This window comes from Vidua macroura, chromosome 3 (assembly GCF_024509145.1).
Source record: "Vidua macroura isolate BioBank_ID:100142 chromosome 3, ASM2450914v1, whole genome shotgun sequence".
NCBI lineage: Eukaryota > Metazoa > Chordata > Aves > Passeriformes > Viduidae > Vidua > Vidua macroura.
In genome coordinates this window covers 8,255,979-8,275,283 of record NC_071573.1, presented here as the reverse complement: position 1 = coordinate 8,275,283, position 19,305 = coordinate 8,255,979, and the positions used below count along the sequence as shown (strand labels likewise).

Here is a 19,305-nt window from a genome sequence, read left to right as displayed (position 1 = left end):
ATCATGCCTGGCAAATTTGGTGACCTTCTACAATGAGGTTACAGCATTGGTAAGGGAAGAGCAACTGGTGCCATCCATCTGGACTTGTGCAACGTATTTGACACTGCCCTGCAAAACATCCTTGTCTCTACATTAGAGAAACATGGATTGGTGGGCGGACTGCTCAGAGAACAAGGAACTGGCTGGACAGTCACACTAGAGGCATGGCCATGGCTCAATGTTCAAGTGACACCAGTGACGAGTGGTGCTCCTCAGGGGCTGGCGCTGTTTCAGTCTCTTTGTCAGCATCAGGGGCAGTGGGATTGAGAGCACCCTCGGCAAGTGTGTGGATGACACCGCGCCGTGCGGTGCAGCCACGTGCTGGAGGGAAAGGATGCAATCCAGAGGGACCTGGACAGGCTGGGAAGTTGGGTCAGTGTGAACTCATGGAGTTCAACAAGGCCAAGAACAAGGTGCTGCACAGATTGAGAGCAGCCCTGAGAAGGACTATCGGGTTTTTGGTGGACAAGATGCTCAACATGACCTGACAATGTGTGCTCACAGCCCAGAGAACCAACCACGTCCCAGGCTGCATCCAAAGCTCCATGGGCAGCAGAGGAGGGAGGGGATTCTGCCCCACTGCCCAGCTCAAGTGAGAGCCCACCTGCAGCACTGCATCCAAGACAAGAGCCTATAGTAACAGGACAAGGGGGAATGTCTTTACAACAAAGGAGGGTAGATTTAGATTAAATATCAGGAAGAAATTCTTTACTCTGAGTGTGGTGAGATACTGGAACTGGTTGCCCAGGAAGTTCTGAATGTGCCATCCCTGGAAGTGTTCATGGCCAAGCTCGATGGAGCTCTGAGCAACCAGTTCTAGTGGAAGGTGTTCCTGCCCATGGCAGGAACTTTAAGGTCTGATCTTTAAGGTCCCTCCCAACCCAAACCACTTGAAGATCCTACGAAAAATAAACAGAAACAGACAGATATTTTGATGCAAGTATCTAGCTTCCTAGATGAAGGGGAGAGAATATACAGATTCCTAAAGGCTCCAGGCAATGATAGCAACAGGTTTCTATGACAAGGGAAGGAGAGAAGAATGAGGCTAAATAGCCACAACACCTTTATTTTGTAAACAAACTACAAACCCAAACGAAATTCTAAAGGATCCTGGAAAACCTGTCTTAAACCAGAAGCTTCTATTCCTTTCTGAAAATTACTTGAAGATCATATACAAAATCACTTAAGATCATACATAAACACCAACATTGATTTTCAGAGATCTTGGACCATGCCACAATACAGATTTGATGCAGTGTTTCTTTCAAAGTGCCAGGCAGACCAACAGTGAAACAGAACTTCCCTTTTCTGTGGGTATTGAAAGGTGTAATTTCTGATACACTTTTACCTCCAATTCAAATACTCCTCATTGATTACTACAAGAATTGTCTGGGAATCTATAACCTTTGTTTTTCATAGTCTCTTTTTCTTATTATTCTACTATAATTTAGCTGTTCTGGATGTATCAGTAGTTCCCTCAAGTAACTACGTCAGCAATAATTTGCTAGTTAGCCTATGCACAACTTCCATAACAACCATGTTACTAGGGGGAAGGAGGGGTTGTGATGTTTCTATTTTTTAAGATTGTTAACATCTTCAACTTTTAGGTACTATATTAGATACTATCTTACATTGCATACAATTCTGAAAAAAGGTAAGAAATCTGAGCTATAATTTTTAAATGTTAATCTTTCCGTACCAAACAGTAACTAATAATCAAGTCACAGGTTATACAAACCTTAACTTGCTACAGACTTGGATCTTTCATTTGAGTTCATGCAAGAAACTAAGGATTAAATCACTGGGTTTTTCCTCAGCATACTGACTTCTCAAGAAGATTTCTAATGCTTGAAATAACCACAAGAGGAGAAAGAACCCAGCACAATATAAGCTGAACATCCCATACAATGCGTGCTCTGCATCTTATAATGCTCCTCCGATGGAACCAAGATGGCAAACGAAAGGAAGGCCTTGTGCAAAGCGAGGGCCTCCGAGCAGCATGTCACAGAGAAATTGTTTTTCTGCTTCTTTTGATGGGAGATGCTTTCAAGTCAGGAAATTAGAAACAGGTGTGCCAGAGGGCACACACACATCCATGCACCACACTGAAAAACACGCGTTTTCAATTTTCAGACATGAAAGCGGCTCCTGTTGAATGGAAGGAGAAATGAAAATCGAGTTTGCTTTCTGCAAGCCACAAGCAGAGAGCTTATGGAGCTTTGACAGGCTGCAGGAGCCTGTCTAGCTATGAAATGCACAGTACCTCAACACAAAGTTGTTGAGTTGGAACTTGTTTTAAAAGAGTACAGAATGGAAACTTGCATTACTCATATACAGTCAAGAACGGAAAAATTCATCTAGTTTACTCCACTGACAAAGTATGACTTTTTGCTTTACAGAAGCTAAAGACAGAAATTACAGGTTATCTGTATTTTATCATCTATTCTCCACAGCAGAGTCTGAACCTGGCCCTGTTGTTTCTGTCCTGTTAAGCTTTGACGTTATTTTCAGTTCAATAGTAGTCGCTAAAGTATCAGCTAACAAGTTAAAGAACTACTATTTCTGCTCTATTTCCTGGATAACTTCTAGTTATGCATAATGGAAACACTGTGGAACCTGTACTTCAGTAAGCTCTGCTCTTCATTTCCAGCATCTCTAGAAAGATTTGACTAAAACCTTGCACGGCAGTGTTTTTATAAAACAAAATACAGTACAATAAAAATATTTAGTTGGCAAGACACTGATACAGGTACATACATGTTGAAAAAAAATTTAATGCATAATACTCAAAAGACAAAATGCTGCAGTCTAGCAGAATGCACTACAGTGTTATATTAAAGTAACATAATTTTAGGAGTTTTTTTCTCCTATCAGCTGCTGTATCTTGTCTCCATACTAGCAGGGGGAATTTTTAAATTACTGACCTTCTGCCAGAAAAAACACCTGCAAACAAAGTCCTGTCCAATTCCTAAAGCATTGATCCTAGAGGGCTCAGTGGAGCACATTCCTGCTGCAGACAGAATATCCTTAGAAGATTTATCAACTAAGAAAATGCAATGGAAATTTTCCAAAAGGTTGAACCTTTAGTAAATTTGGGCAGGTTTCAAAGATAACTAAAGAATTTCAATATGCAGACACACTCATGTCTGAAGCACCTTCTCTAAGGAAAGGTAGGAAAACACACCTGTAAGTTTTTAATATGGGAAAAATCAACTAAAATCACTCCAAAAAACGACTCATTCAGCTTTTCTACAATTTTACAGATAAGAAAAAAAATGGTTAAAGAGATAAGGATTCATTCATTTGGCACTCTAAGTTCTAAATAGTGGTAAATGGCAAATAATTTATTTTAAGTTTTTTGTGTGAGTTACTATGAACAAAAAGAATTTCAGATGTATCTCCAAGAGAGGTTCGAATGAAGAAAAAACATAGGTCCCTTAAAGAGGATGTACTTTTTACATTCTTCATTACATTTAATACATTTTGAAAGATTAATTTCAGTTAGGCTGTAAAGAAAGAAGCAAACACTTTTGCCTAGGCCTTCCTCAGAAGCTTTGCTGCGACTGATCTCTGTAAAAATACTATTCCTCTCCAAACTACATCACTTCTGTCATATAAAACTTACAGGGAAGAAAGTATGACAGTAGCTTATGTGTTTGCTAACTAAAGGTACAAAACCACTTACTCTCAAATCCCAGAAAAGTGTTTAAGACATAGAAAGGGAGTTCAGTCTGCCACCATCTTCAATCCACTTTCTATCCTTGTACCTAATTCAAGCCACTTGCGCCAGGCACAGCAGCAGGGACAGGACTAAGTGTCCAGAGCAGGGGCTGGTGCTGCACAGCTGCTGGCCCTGGTGACAAAAGCGCTGCTCATGAGCCCCGGGCCCTCCGCAGGAAGCTGCAACTTCCACAAGCCTGGGCACCTTCAAGCCTAACAGATACTATAACATCAAGTCCAATTGACATTTCAAGAGGTAATAAGCCCTCTGATTATTGTATCCATAGAGTTCTGCTTCCCAGCAAACCCTCCAAAGGCAATTCAAACAACCATTCTGATCATTCTGAGGACAAACCCCTCAGCTGTGAACACTGCAGTACTGTGTTTAACTGATTAGCTTCTCAATGCTACCATTCCCACAAATAATTTCTGCCTCGGGCTTCCTCTCTCTTCTCCCAGACTCGTGGTGGTGCTGAGTTAGTTCACACACCAAATGCTACAGCACTGAATCCTCCCAACTGCATCTGGACACACAGGCTGCATGAACTCTTGACAGAAACATTCACTTCATAGGTAAATACTGATCTGTCTGGAGATAGACCTCGCCTTCCTCCACCCTACCCTCTGGTTCAGGGTAACAATGACATAACTCTTCTCCATTTGCTTCATCTGTGATGCATTAAATTACCTCTTATTCCCCAAATCTTACAGGACCAGGCTGATTTTGAGAGATAATACATGTGTCTGCAAAGAGATTAATTGTATCATAATATCTATTTCACATAGTGTAGCTCGAACCATCTGTACAGGGTACAAGATTTGCATATGAAATTCCTCTGGGCATTGGGAGCATGGACTCAGAAGGACAGGCCAGACAGACAGTGCTGCACTTGTGTGTTATATAAGGGTTAACAACACATGCAAGTTTGAAGCAAGCTTTATCATCATGGCACAAGTTGCTCAGAGAAACTGTGGATGCCCCATTGCTGGAAGTGTTCAAGGCCAGGCTTGATGAAGCTTTGAGCATCAAGGAGTCTATAGGAGAAGTTATCCCTGCCCAGGGTAGAGGGGTTCCATCCATTAAGGTCCTTCCAATCCAAATTATTCCATGATTCTACGAAACAGCACTGGCCAGGTATTCATTCAAAGGATCCTAACACAGCCACTACTGCCCTCAACAAAAAGGAATCACAAAGTCAAAGTTATGCATTACAAGTCAATTTATTTGCATTAAAGCTTCCTTGAAAAGTATTTACTCCGTAGATTTGCACATCAGTATGGTTTGTTTGCAAAAGGAGTTTTCAAGTAGGAATCTACAGATCAGTGACTTCCATAAGACCAAAATGCTGGCTGAGGGCATAACTCAATGAACAATTTAACAACCACAGCCCATCTCTGCACAGGTGTCATTCCTATTCCATCCTATTCCACATTACCCATTCCACATTTCCTGAAAAAGCACCCTAAGACACACAATGGACTGCAAAGAACAACAGATGTGAACACAATTTGAGCAGGAAAAGGTGGGACAAGGAAAACTGAATTTATTAATTCCCTTATTGATGTCGATTTCAAAAACAAGAGAAACCTCCTTGAGCAGTGGGTTGGACTAGACCTCCAGATGCTCCTTTCAAACTAAACAATTCTGTGATTCTTCAAAACACAAAGTGTGCTATTTTTCCTTCATGGAATGATGCATTGTGTATACAAATGTATATCCAACACAGCTTTTAAAGTATTATGATCTAATCTCTAAAATGCCTTTATGAGAACAGAGGCCATTGCTTTTGTCATGAGACCTTAACAGTTTTCTAGGATGTTGGTGAATTTACCAACACAAGAAACTGGCAAGGAAGTTTACACAGACTAAACACAGTTTGTACACGTATTCCTAAAACACTGCTGTTTTCTCTATCTGATTTTCATTCCATTCAAGAAAAGTTCTGTGCAGGATAGAAGAGCAAGACATCACTAAGAGACTTCTCCCAGACAGAATCCTCAACTACACCTCGTAAATAAATCTGGTATTTCCAGAATTCCAGACATCCCTCGTAAATTCTCAACAAAATGCAACTCTGGCTCAGTCCTGAAACCAAATGATGTTTGTTAGCATCCTTAATTTTTCTGAATGACTTCAACGTATGTCAAGCTTCTACTCCTTCTTTAGGATCATAAATTAGATCGTATTTTAAATTTCCCTAGGATAAACTATGTGCCTTTCTTGTATCAAATAGTCTCTTCAAATTAATTTTAGTAAAAGATGGAGATTTTGCAGCTTTATGTCACAGAATTTCTGTGTTTTGTAAATAATGCAAGACCTTCTATCTTCAGAAATGCAATATTAAAGGTTTGCTGGCTTCCATGGCTGGTACCTAGACACAAAACACACCCACATCCTTTGTATGCTTTCCATTTCCTGCTGTTGTTAAGATGAAAGAAATGCAAGACATCATTTTCAGTCTCTACACTTCCACTCAAAAATTCCACTTGGGTTTAATTTTCAAAGTGTCCTGCATTAGCTGTTACTGTAATTTTATATTTATCTTTATATTTATTGCTAAGGTTCTGCATATGCAAAGAGAATTAGTATTTCTCAATTTATCTCCTGGGAAAGATACAGCCTGCCTCTTACACCAGCAGTATTACTTTTGGCACAGTTAGTGAATGAATATTCACAATCATCACGGATATTCCAGCTGGGTAGGAGATTCAGTGTCACACTTGATATTATTTTGAATGAGAAGAATATGCACAAAGTCTTTGATTCTTATTATGCTCAGGAAAAAACAGGAAATTTTTTCTTAAACTACAGCCAAAAAATGGACTATTGCTTCTCCTGTGTTGGGTTTTGTTCACAAATGTTTTCCCTCCAAATAATACCCATCTTCCTGTTTTTACATTCATATACCAGCAAAAAAAAAAACACCCACTACAGAGTTCCAAGCAGCCTTACAAGTGTTCTGGCCTCTTTTTGTGGGGAGATGGTGGGGGTGCTTAAAGGGAAGCCTGTTTTGTTTCTGTCTGTGTGCACACATGCATGGAAAAGCTTTTAAATACCACAGATTTGGCTTCTACTATGTTGATCCAAAACCCAGTTTAGCTGTTAATTACATTTATACTAAATAAAGGCCATTGGTCATGCTCATCTCATTTACCAGGCTTTCACTCCATCTCCACCATCATTCCTGCACGGAATGGCCCTTGCACTGTTATTAGATGTCACAGTTAAGTTGCCCAGGTATCTTGGGTGTGCCCCCAACACAACTGCAACTGCAACATTCTTTGAATTTCTTGAATTTTTAATACTGGTTTGGAGATACTTAAATTCCTGTAATGTTTATCCTTCAGCTGCCAATAAAGTCCCATAATCATTTTTTCCCCAACCATAATATTAATTTTAATATAATTCAGAGTTTATACACCAAAATGTCTCAAAAAGTTGATGGGAAAAAAAAATTAGAAAGGCTTTACTTGTTTACACAGAAACTGAATTTTAGACTGAGAGTTACAGAATAAGCCTTGGATTTAGGGCCCCTTAAACTCACAGTCATTCCTAAGTTTCACCATCTCCCCCACTGTGTTTTAAGAAAGTCTCCATCTTTTGATTTCAGTTGTCCCAGGCCCTGTTAAACTATAACCATAAAATATGAGTTTTACAATATGCTGTATTTTGTAAACATTGAAGTAACTTTTGAAAAGCCAAAAAAAAAAAAAAACCCCAGAAAACCCAAAACCACCAAAGACACTGTGTTCAAACAACATGGTCAAGTGACTGTTAGAGGTATGAAATTACCATGCAGAAAGTTGAAGTCATGCCCAAACAAGTACAGAACCACCACCTTTGGCACATTCAGCATAACAACATGATAAAAATACCCAAAACTATTTAAGAAACCACTTGCTAAAAGGCGTAAGAGCTAATACCAAATCCTTCCTGAAGAGGTGAAAGCAGGAAGCCTCCCAGCAGCTACAGGGCCAACAGAAGATCCAAGATGTCTTCAAATAATACACAACCATTGAAAGAAAGCTACAGGAACTTGGAATTACTTTTAAGTACTTGTGTGGGGACATCTTCCCCCAGCCTGCTTCTTTTTAATGAGGCAGTTACTGAAAGATACTGAAGCTTAAATTGGAGAATTTTAGAACAAAATTAATAAAAATTCAAGAATAAAGCCTACTGTATTATTAACTGTGGCATTTAAACTAAAACTTCCTTTTCCAAAGAAGTTTTACAAAGGTAATCACAGAATAAAACCGTTCCCAGCAAAATTGAAATATCTGATCTTTGAAGAACAAGAAGAAATTAGAAATCTTGAGAAGTCACCCTGACCTATTAGAACAAATATATCTCTAGTTTATATAGTCCCAATATCACAAATTGCCAGAAGCCTGGATAATGCAGTGGAGGTGCTTTTACCAGTCCTGTACTTTCCTCTGGAGAACTGCAAACACCCTCTTTCTGAGACAAGCCACCAAACTGTCTGGAGCTCTGGTTCAACCCAATGTGTCCGTTCCATGTGGATTTCAAGGTGCAGGAGTTTGTACTCTGCCCACTTTGAATTACTATTCCAAATTCTACTTTCCTCACACACAGGTTTTTCCTAAGCTGTTCAATGTGTAGTTGATCAACACTTCCAAGACCCAAAGACATGAACAATTTCTTAAGTATGGAGTGCAGAGTTTACAACACCTGACCCTTCCAAATTGCTTGTACGAAACTGATGCCAAAGAATATCCTTTTTCATTATTGAATATAGAGCCTGATATAACAAACTCTCAAGGTTTAAATTTCTATTCTCAGCAATCACTAAAAAGAAGTTTAGAAGTGTAAATCAGCACAAAAGAGAAACCTTTTATTTCCCAAAGAATAATTCAACTAAAATTATTTGGTTTAACACACAGTAATACAAAATAATTTTGAGGATACTTTTGATAAAGCTTATGGGGAATTAGAGTTTAACTTTTTATTTAAGATTTTTTTTTAATTCCAAATGTGAATTGATGAGTCAGCTATTCTCTGAAGTCATGTAACAATAAACATTAAACATTACTCAATGCCCACAGCAACCACTGTCTAATTTTATTCTTTTTTTTCTTCTCCCCACAAAATGGAAAAAATTTCCTGCAGAAACTATTATATTTGTGCCAAATTTATGACTCAAAGAAAAAATAAAATAAATAGACATGTGAAATTAAAACAACAAAATGCTATATTGTGAAAACCACAGAAATTTAAACTGATTGTAGGTTTCTTTTATGTACATCTTTTATATACATTTACATACAGGTGTAAATGTCTGAATGTAAAATGAAACATAAAATGAATGTGCATGTACACAGTTTTTATTTATACATAACATGCAAGTTGCATGTGTTGCTGATTTAAAAAAAAAAAAGTTAACACAAAACCTGTTTGGAAACCTACAAGAGGAAGGTATAATCACTATTAAAAATACAGTCTAGTCTGGGTTTAGTTACATCAAGGGACAGTGGTGATATTCTGTTAAGAAGCACTGTTCATCTTGGAGCTTTCTAAATCAAGGCATCTTCTAGAATTCAGACAGTACATTTATTTTCTAAATATTTAACAATGATATATCTTAATGCATTATTATCTTCCTTGGACATGGCAGTTTCACCTGAATATCTGCAGATGTTTATGCCCCCATTCCCATCTCTTGTTGTAATCCAGCCAAGTTGTAAGTTTTATTCTTTCAACTTTTCCTACAACTTAATTTTCCATCCTTTTACTGCTTAATTAAATTCATGGTTCACATCATTGGATGTTCATATTTTAAATAAGAGTCAGGCATCAATATATTTTAGAACTGCACTAAACATAAAGTACATTATAAAATAAAACATTATGAGCTTCTGAAATGGAAAAAAGAATGGTATTGATTACAGAGGAGTTCTCACTTCCTGTAAACATTTCTATCTCACTCTCTCTCACAGACATACACATACTTTAAAGGAAAACCAGAAACAAGAGTTTAATTAAACACCACTAGTCTGAATTTCAAATCCATGAATGAACAGATGGCCACGCTTCAGAGTCCGCCAGCAGGCCACTCCAATTAACTGGGACTGGGATCAGGGTAATGTCATGGAAGCTAGAAGTTCTGAACCAAACAAATATCCATATATGTGTATTTGTGACAGTTATAAATAGTATAACATTGAAGTATTTAGCACAATACAAAAGTGGTACCAGCAAAAAGAGAGGATGCTACTATTTCAGGCCATCATTAAATCTACCCATCTCCTATGAGTGCACCAGGATGCTTTTCAGTACTCACACAGACTTCAAATCCAGCTGACTTTGCAAAGAACAGCTTTAAAGAAGTAAATAAAGTTGTCCGCTTCAGCTCTTCCACAAACAATCTCTAATATTGGACTTGTGCTCACTAATTAATTAAAATATGGTCCCAAATACTTAAATATATTTGGTTACATCAGTAAGCATTTATTAAACTAAAATCAATATGGTGTCCCTTGAGTAAAAATGCCTTGTGACACTCCTGCGTTCAGTAAAACCATCCCCTGAGTAAGCACCAAAAAGGACATCTGCTTTTACTGACATTAATCTTAAGGGTGAACATCTACATACATTTTCAACAGTGCAAGACAGTCGTGAATACAGGGGAAATAAAAGCAATACAGGATACTCCTGATGCTCTTCAGCCTCTATCAAATTTTAACTCTGCAATCTGTCACCTTGCTCCCCTTCCTATTTCTGTAGCAGGACTCCAACTCTGCACTGCCCATGGGATACAGCTGACATGACCTAAATCTGAACTCTGCAGATTTTCTTCACCTCTACCTATACTGAATGCTGATAACTCTGACCCCTGAGCAGTGGGCAATACATAAATTTTGCAACCTGAAATAAGCACTTATGAAAAAGTGTTACAAGTAGTTTTTCTGATTGAGGCTGTTCATACAGCTAGGGGGAGAAAAAAAAAGTAAAAGCAACTCCTACATAACTTCACCTTAAGACTTTTTGTTCTGCAAGGCATCAAATGAACACAATACTTTTGTGTGTCGAGGACCCTAAGCCTTCCAAAGAGAACAGAAGCTCTCTTAATTCTTACATCACTTTCACAATTGCTGAATAAATATTTCCTGATACACTTATTCCAGTATTTTGGTTTTGCCTTTTCTGTTTCCTTTCAGAAGGAAAAGAAAGATGAAGAAAAAATTCACTTAAATGCTCATCTGAAATAGTAATTAAACACTTTTGAGGAAAAAACACTGCATGTAGCATTTTTGTATCCAAAGGACCCTCTGATTATCTCAGTCCTTTATACAAGGCTTCCATTCCCAGAGGTCTTCATCATTTAATACAGTACTGGGCTAATAAGCACTTCTTCACAGGAGGACAGGTTCCCTAATATTTAACAAATAAAGCACATCCTTTCAGTGCAATACAAAACAGGATAAAAATTCCCATGGTTGCTAATTAACTCAAAAGGGCAATATAAGCAACCAACAAGAGATCAATTAATGGATTTAAATACAATACTGACACTAATGAATGATGCAAATTAAATGACACAAATAAACAAATTATACAAATTTAGAATATAGTCTGGAAATAATGTTGGTATTTTAAATTTGCAAACTAATCACAGAGAAAGATAGCAACTTCATTAAATATTTATAAAAGTAGTAAATACCTGAAGTACTCACAGCAGTGGAATAAGGATTATGAGCTCCTGTATTTTCAGCCCAGCAGCCACAACCATAAAGAGCTGCCTAAGGAAAGAAGCACATTGTTCAGTGCTTCTGAACATGTTAAGTGCATGAGATTTTTGCTTTATTCTCTTTCATTAAAAAAAGTGAAAATACAAAAACAACCTCAAACCAACAACAACAAAAAAAAGAAATCCAATAAAAATCCAAGTATTAATACAAAAGACTAATATCATAACCATATTGCAATTCCACTCCATTTTGCTACATCCTTTTACTATTCTTGAGATCTGAGTGTTTGTCATAGATACAGTATTCTAGCCTAGCTTAACAGAAGATGAGGGTAAAGATATAACCCTGTTCATATAAAGTCTCTTTCACTCTGCTATTCAAAAAACAAACAAAAAAAATCTTAACTACATTTCAAAATAGAACCACTTTTTGGACAGTGGAAAATGTAAACCAAAAATACAGCTGTCCAGCAATGGAGTACAAAATTTCTGATGCACCTCAAAATTCTCTAACAACAATATGGTGACACATAATAAATATATTATTATTATTAATATTAATAATACATAGAACTATACATTATTTATATTCATAATTATATATAACACATCATAAATATCTGATATGTTCTTTTATTACTTTTGTCACTTTCTCCAATTCACAAGATCATTTAAAAATTAATTAGGACAGCTTCCCTAAATATTGAGAGAAATCTTATTTTAAGACTCTAAGCATTTAAGAGACCATTTAAGGATGTATTTAAGCCTAAGAAATTAACTTACTGGTATCTCTGTCAAAAGGTAACTAACTACAGAACATCTTATCTATCACTGTTTTATTACACTGATGGAGGACACTAAAAACACTTGCATATCAATGCAGTGAAAATGCCTTCAGCATTTAACAGGAAGGGAGAACAGAAGTTTGCTGTCACAGCAATTGCTTGATACCACACCTGCTTGTGACACTGAACAATAATTCCCAATTAAAAAAAAAAAAAATGTACAATGATCACCTGACCAACTCTTCCAGGATGCTTCAGCGCTAAACCTCCACTGGAGACAGCAGCAGCGACATTTCCTTCTTGGTCAACAACAACTGCACCAACTGTATCCAAGGTTCCTGAGTCATTCTCCTGCAAAACACACAAATAGAAAAAAATCCTAGCAAAAATAGTATATTAAAGTCAGATCATACTCCTTAGCAGTGTGCAAGTGAGAGGCCTAGCAACCAAATGGATTTGTTATCATGCACTTGTACCCACTGCCATAAATCTTCCCAAAATGCTGCTTTGCCTGAGACAGGACCTTAATAAAACTTCTCCAGTAACAAGAAGGCAATAAACATCTCAGAACTAATCCAATCCTTAGATCACCTGCTTTTACTCACAGAAGTGCCAGAAGTCATTTTTTCTTAGAGGTTGCCACTTGTCCACTAAGAAATGATTCAGTAACTGATGCCACATCAAAAGGCCTTTCCTAAAAGGCCCGAAAAAGCATTTTCAGGGGCTCTGATCTTTGAAGATGTGTGATTTTTAAAAAGTGAAATTAAAAAAAATCAAAACAACAACAAAAACCAACACCCCCCCAAAAAAAAACAACTAAGCACCACCAAAAAAAGCCAAGCAGCTGTTTATCATGTAAAGAGAAAACACTGATATTCTGAGCAAGAAAATACTGATATTCTGAGCAAGACAATAAATAGAAACCTCAAGAAAAAAAAATCTCCCCTAGGACAGATTCTTTCTGCCAGACTTGTTCTCAGTTCAGGAATCTTTAGTGAGTAAAGCAATTTTACCCTTTGTTTCTGTAACTAGAGGGTAACTAGAAAAGTGCCCTTACTTCCATGACTTCTGAGGTAGATTTACTCTCCCCAGGAGCAGGGGTCTTCCTTTATATCCTTCCCCTATTACTTAATGCACTACACTAAGTCCCTCTTAGAGAAGGAACAGTTTTCCCCTCTCTGCCTAGGCTTAGCCTAGATTCCCCACTCTGCAGAACTCAGGGCAAGGCACTCAGACTTCATGCTCCACCACACACACAGCATGCAGTGTACAGAAAATAAAACAAATAAGCAAAATTGATCCATCATCCATCACGTACTCCAGAGATGCACAGTTGCTGCACAAGCCTCAAGCCTCTTACATAGACTTACCCACTGAAATAATGCCAAAGTTTATTAAGCTTTTCATATAAATGTGAATTTTCTGGACTAGAATTCAGAGGGAGGAATTAAGGAAAAAAAAAAAAAAAACAAACACCTAACTATTCAACTTTAAATTATCAAGTTCCCATCATCAATTAAAATTCCCTTGGGCATACTATGTCACTTATCAAGCATGGTTTCTAGTACTGCAATGCTGATGATACTTTGGCCACACTTAATTTAAGAGAAAACACTTGGGTTAATTCTGTGTCAGTCTCAAAAGGAAAAATATGCAGTACAGCGCTACCATGTTCCACAGTACTTTGCAAGCAACTAGAACTCCTAGGCAGGAGATTCATCCTTGGCTTTCACACAGAGAAACAGTAAGTTTCTTCTCTGCACCTACACATAGATCTTCCCTGGCAAGTTCTGCACTCAGGTACTGGCACTGACCATACTCAATACTAAAACAAATGGACGGGTGTCCTAACAATAAAGCAGAATAACTACACAAAGACAGAGAGGGGTGAGAAGCTAAAGATCCACGGTTTCAACTGGTACTAGGAAGAAAGGTAAGCTGAAAAACAGAGGAAGGAAGGAAGGATCAGGGAGGATAGGAAAAGTAGAAATAAAAGGGTGTTTGATGCTGGGAGCAAAGGGGATAAGACAAGAGCCAGCTTCCTTCCAAGTTCTAAAGATGAAAAAAAATTTAGGAACCTTTATTTAACATCTCATGTTGTGTGCAAATGTATTTCCTAACTCCCAGGACTCCCAGATACATCCTGAGCTAATACTAACCCAGTTCAAACAATATTACTCAGTGGACTGAAAAGACCTTAACCAGCAGAGCAGGCTGCTCAAGGGACGTGGAGATTGCCATCCCTGGAGGTTTCCAAGACCAGACCGGACAAAGCTCTTCCCTGCATTAATTCTCTTAAGATTTCTCTGTAGAGAAGAACTACTATGATACAGGTGCTGCTGTCTACCCCCTGCCCCCTTTTATCAAAGGAAATTATACTCACAACAAAAAAATTAATAAACAACTACAGATATAAAAATCTAACCTATCAAAGTTAGTTTAAATGAGGTGACTTTGAGGCTAGACATCTTTTCTAAGGGAAGCATTTCTAAGGGAAGGTTGAGCTGGCCCACACAACCTTCTGAAGGAAATCTGTATCTCTGAAGCAAAGGAATTCTGTATTTTATTTCTCAGTAATATAGGTTTGGGGGGGGGGGGGGCACAGGACTGGTTTCTGATTAAAAAAAAAGACACTGATATAGAGCTGATGCTGTATTTATCCTTATTCAGCACACTGAAAATCAGCTATGTTCTATTCCACATCCAAAGAGAAAAATACTTTATCAGTATCTTCTACATACGTGAACTGTACTGGCAACCCTGATTTCTGGATCAGTAAATAAAGAGCTCATCACAATTTAACAAAGGAACTTTCTTTACATCTCCCTATATAAAAGTATCATGTGCCTGAGGAGTTACTGCAAGACTGTACCTGCTGAGAAGACTTTCAGTGTCACACATTTCATCTCTTCAAATCACATGAACATTGAAAAGCAGAGGATCCTGTCAAGCTAGTGTCAGGACAATAAAAGCAAGTATGATAAATACTACAATTCACAAAGTCTAAAATAAGATCAAACTTTATACAGGTCCAATAGGGACTAAACAAGATCCTATTTGCTTGTCCTCACCTTTCTATTGATTGATTTACTTAGCTACTTAAATTTTAAAATTTTGCAGGTTGCAAAGGAAACTTGGTGAAATCTGTTACCAAATTCTGTATCTGAGTTCAGCTACTAAATGATCCTTGTCCACTGCAAAAACAGTTTGGGGGTTTTAACAATGCGGAATTGCAACCTAAATATCTATTACATAGTTAATGTTTTGCATGGAAAAAATTGAAAGTCAGTGTTATAAGTCAGACCTCACATTACTTAATTTGCACTTTGCAGCAGGAAAGGAAATTAATTTATTAAACCATGTGTGATTGTGAATCAAATGTGGTGTTGTAGGTGCAGTAGTATTGACTCCATTGTTAAATAAGTCCTTTATATATTTGTAGTTTGGACTGGGACGCTAATTGTGTCATCAATCAATGAGATTGTTGTCAGGGATATGCAGGTTTCTTGGTTTCCCCACACACTTCCCCAAAAACTTAATGTATTCCTGGAGTTTAGTTAAATCAATCATGGTCCAAATACTCATATTTTGCTAAGAACATGCACACAAAACTGAAAGATGCTCACCTGCACAAATACAGAGTTCTATCAAGTATTTTTAAAAAACCCTCCTTCCCTCCTGCACATAAAAAAATGTAAATATTCATCACTGCAAGCCCCTAAGGAAGCAATTAGCAAATTAGAAGAGCTCTACTCAGTGCCCACTGAAAGATTCTACACACTATCTCCACTTGAGATAGTTTTGAAATACCATGGAAAGTAATTACCACTAAATTCCATCTCTGAGTATAACTGACAAAATACAAAATTAATCAGATTGAAGCAACTAACATTTCTATGCTATTACCCAATTATCTAATTATACAAAGCTTGATGAACAATCCCAGCCTTCCTGGTTCAACAGTTGTTTGGTGTGTAAAAAAGAATATTTTGTTTGATTTTCATGTGCAAGATGGGGAAATTATCCCATACTGTATTTCCACAGAAAAAGCCAAAACAAAACAACAAAACTTAACTAGAATGGGTGAAAATTATTTAGGCTTATTTTCCCATACTAAATGGATTTTGAAGCATATTTTTGAAAACTGTAAGGTTTCATTATCAAAGACCATTTGCACACAAATGTGAGATGGAACATTTATTTCTTTTTTAAGGAAATTTCCAAACTGCAACACTAGGCAGACACTAGGACTGCCACAGTTGACTGCCTTACAATTATCTGCACATAGACAAAAATATTTTCTAAATATGTTCAGTCTTAATACAGTAACAGAAGCACAAGGAACTGTTGATTCCACGCATATAATTCCAACTGATGTATACATATGTCAGTACCTATGTTGAACTAGATAAAAATCAAGCCAGTTTTAATAAAACTCAACCTAAATAATGTTATTTATAGAGCTAAATAACTAGGCTATAAAATACTAACTTACAAACACTAATCTGCAAAAAAAAATCATGTGTGCTAGGGGTTCTTAGTGTCACTTATTCAAACCAAGAAGAGGACAACTTTTTACAGATATGCTGAGATCACTCGTAAAAGTTTGCAATAGCAAAAGACAAAGTAAAATCAGGGCTTCAAGCCAAACTCTGCTAAGCTATTTTCAAAGACAATTTCCTCTGGTAAAAGACAGACTAACAGTAAGCAGACAAATATTTACTTCTGATATTTACTGGTGCTTGAGGGGAGAATTTGAGAATAGCATCTGGCTGAATGAACACATCATAGACACCCCCCATGAGAATGTTTAGTTAATTTTTGTTTGTGTGTGAATTATTTCTTAGCTATGTAAATCAGTAAAACTCTGCAACTTAAAAAAGACTAAATTTTTACACCTTCAAAATTTGGTGAAATTATTAATGGATCTTCCTGTATGCAAATGCATAACCCTCTGCAAATGCTACACTGGGTAAACAAAGAAAAAATACAGAAAAAAACTCCATTTATCAGGAAATAAAATTCCTTTAGTAAGTTACACTGCCAAGATTTTCCATACAAACTTTGACAAATTTAAACAGCCTCATTCTTTTTAAGGTTGGTATCACCACATTTTTATTGAAAACTAATTTTTAAACCCGTATTTTTCTTTTTAGCTGGTGATATTTATCAGTAGCTCAAACTTCTAATTAAGTTCACTCTGTTTTGGTAGCAATACTGTCTCTTCACACTGGCCTATTAGTTCTGATCCCATTCAACTCCACCTTTGTTAACATCCTTTCTACCTTGCTCTTCCCACAGCCTGCAGCACTGACAACAGAGGCACACATGTTCAGCTGCACCACAAAGTTAAAATGGGTGAGTCAAACCAGATAATAAAATAGCTCTGAAGTCCTGCTGAAAGGAATGGTCTGCAGCTCCAGAGAAGCACAGCTGATAAAAAAGTTACGTGAGCGTTTATCAATTAAAATTACTTTGACAAGAAGATTAACTTCTAATTACTCAAGTATTTAAATGGTTTTAAACTAGTTATTTTAAAACCTTTTATGAAAGCACAGCTTTGACAGTGTGAGTCTTAGGGCAACAAATCACATGCCTCATGAAATCATATGCCACATGAAAAATCACATGCCACATGGAAAGGTCCTTGCTAAACCCTTTTCTACTAGTTTGGGGAGATATATTCTAGATTTTTTTTCTTTTAGAATTTGATTTTTCATTTCTATTTCGTTTTGAAAAACTACTTTGAAAACCTTACTTCCTGCAAGGCTGCAATTATCCTACACTCTGTGGATAGCACGAGAATTCCATATTGAGAACATGGGTTGGTTTTCATCCCTGCTCCATGGACAGGATGTGCCCAGACAGCTGACAAAACCAGCATGTTGTTACTGGATTACTCACTGGGGAGAAGAGCTCTATCTCATCACCTCCTTCACCTACCACCACTGGCCTTTGGGAATCTCCCACAAGCGCTGCACAGGACTCTGGAGCCCTTGAAATTTCAAACTGCAGGTCGGTAAGCTCATGCACTGGCATATGTTTCAAGCATTGACTTGCCCCTTATTACATCAACAGCAATACTGCACAGGGAGCCCTTCTCCCCCAGGTACACTTTCACACTCCCAGTTTCACAAGGAGGTAACTGAAGTTCTGTGATCAGGAAAAGTTCCAAAATGAACAACTAACTTCCATGGCTCCCCCATCCTTAAATTTCTTCACAAGTCTTAGCTCCTTGAAAAAATAAAAATTAGTACCCTGCTAGAGAAGCATCTTATCTAAGAACACAGATGTAAATTGCCTAATTTATCACTGTTTGCCTTTGCTAACAATTCTGTGGGATTTATACCTTATTTATATCAATATATGTAAATACAAGTGGTCAGACAGCTCATCAAAGCAAAGAGAAATGGCCAATCTGAAGGTCCACAGGCCCCAAATAAAGCACAGGGATTTAATTTAATGAGCCATACTTTGATATTCAACATTAAACACAAATACTGTGAATGCCATTCTCACAGGTTACCGAAGCTCTACATTTAAACTAAAAATGAGGGAGCAGAGGGAATCCCTGGTAGTTTTGTAGCACAAGTAATATGGGCCAGGTCAATGCCAGATGCATGCACAGATGCACATGTTTACCTACCTGGTATTTCAAATCTCACCAATTCCAGTTCCATAATGCAATGTGCTCAGGAGACATTAAAAAGTGGGAAACAGTGACAGAGATCCCAAGCTAAAGAAAATGTTTTAGTAAATAGAATAAATAGTAGAAAATGTTTTGGTAAATCTGTTTGTATTTACATTTGTCGTATTTCCAGTTTAAAATGAGCAAAATATTTTTCTTAGCACAAACAAGATATAAAGTGATGGTTTGGTTTTCAAATAGCAAGGCAGAAGGTTTTAACTGCACTAAGTTTTCATTATATCATCTAAACATTAAGATGGACAAGGAGAACAGGCTTCTGAGGCTACATCAGTCTTATCATATAAGACATGAAGTTTATTAGCAATCAGCTGTAAGTTTAGGATGACACAAGAATTCGAAACAAGAG

At 37.3% G+C, this 19,305-nt stretch overlaps 1 protein-coding gene across 7 annotated transcripts in view; it reads right to left on the bottom strand.

The window, feature by feature from the left end:
- Positions 1–19,305, bottom strand: part of TASP1 (taspase 1) — an 80,655-nt gene that overhangs the window by 28,560 nt on the left and 32,790 nt on the right. For all 7 annotated transcript variants that reach the window (XR_008436359.1, XR_008436358.1, XR_008436357.1 and 4 more), the window contains exons 9-10: positions 12,482–12,601; positions 11,439–11,517 (exon numbers count right to left, since the gene is read on the bottom strand). Coding sequence is in view for 3 of the 7 variants with exons in the window: in XM_053973855.1 (XP_053829830.1) it covers positions 11,439–11,517; positions 12,482–12,601 (199 nt within the window). In the remaining 4 variants the exon portion in view is untranslated. The remainder of the gene's footprint in view (positions 1–11,438; positions 11,518–12,481; positions 12,602–19,305) is intronic.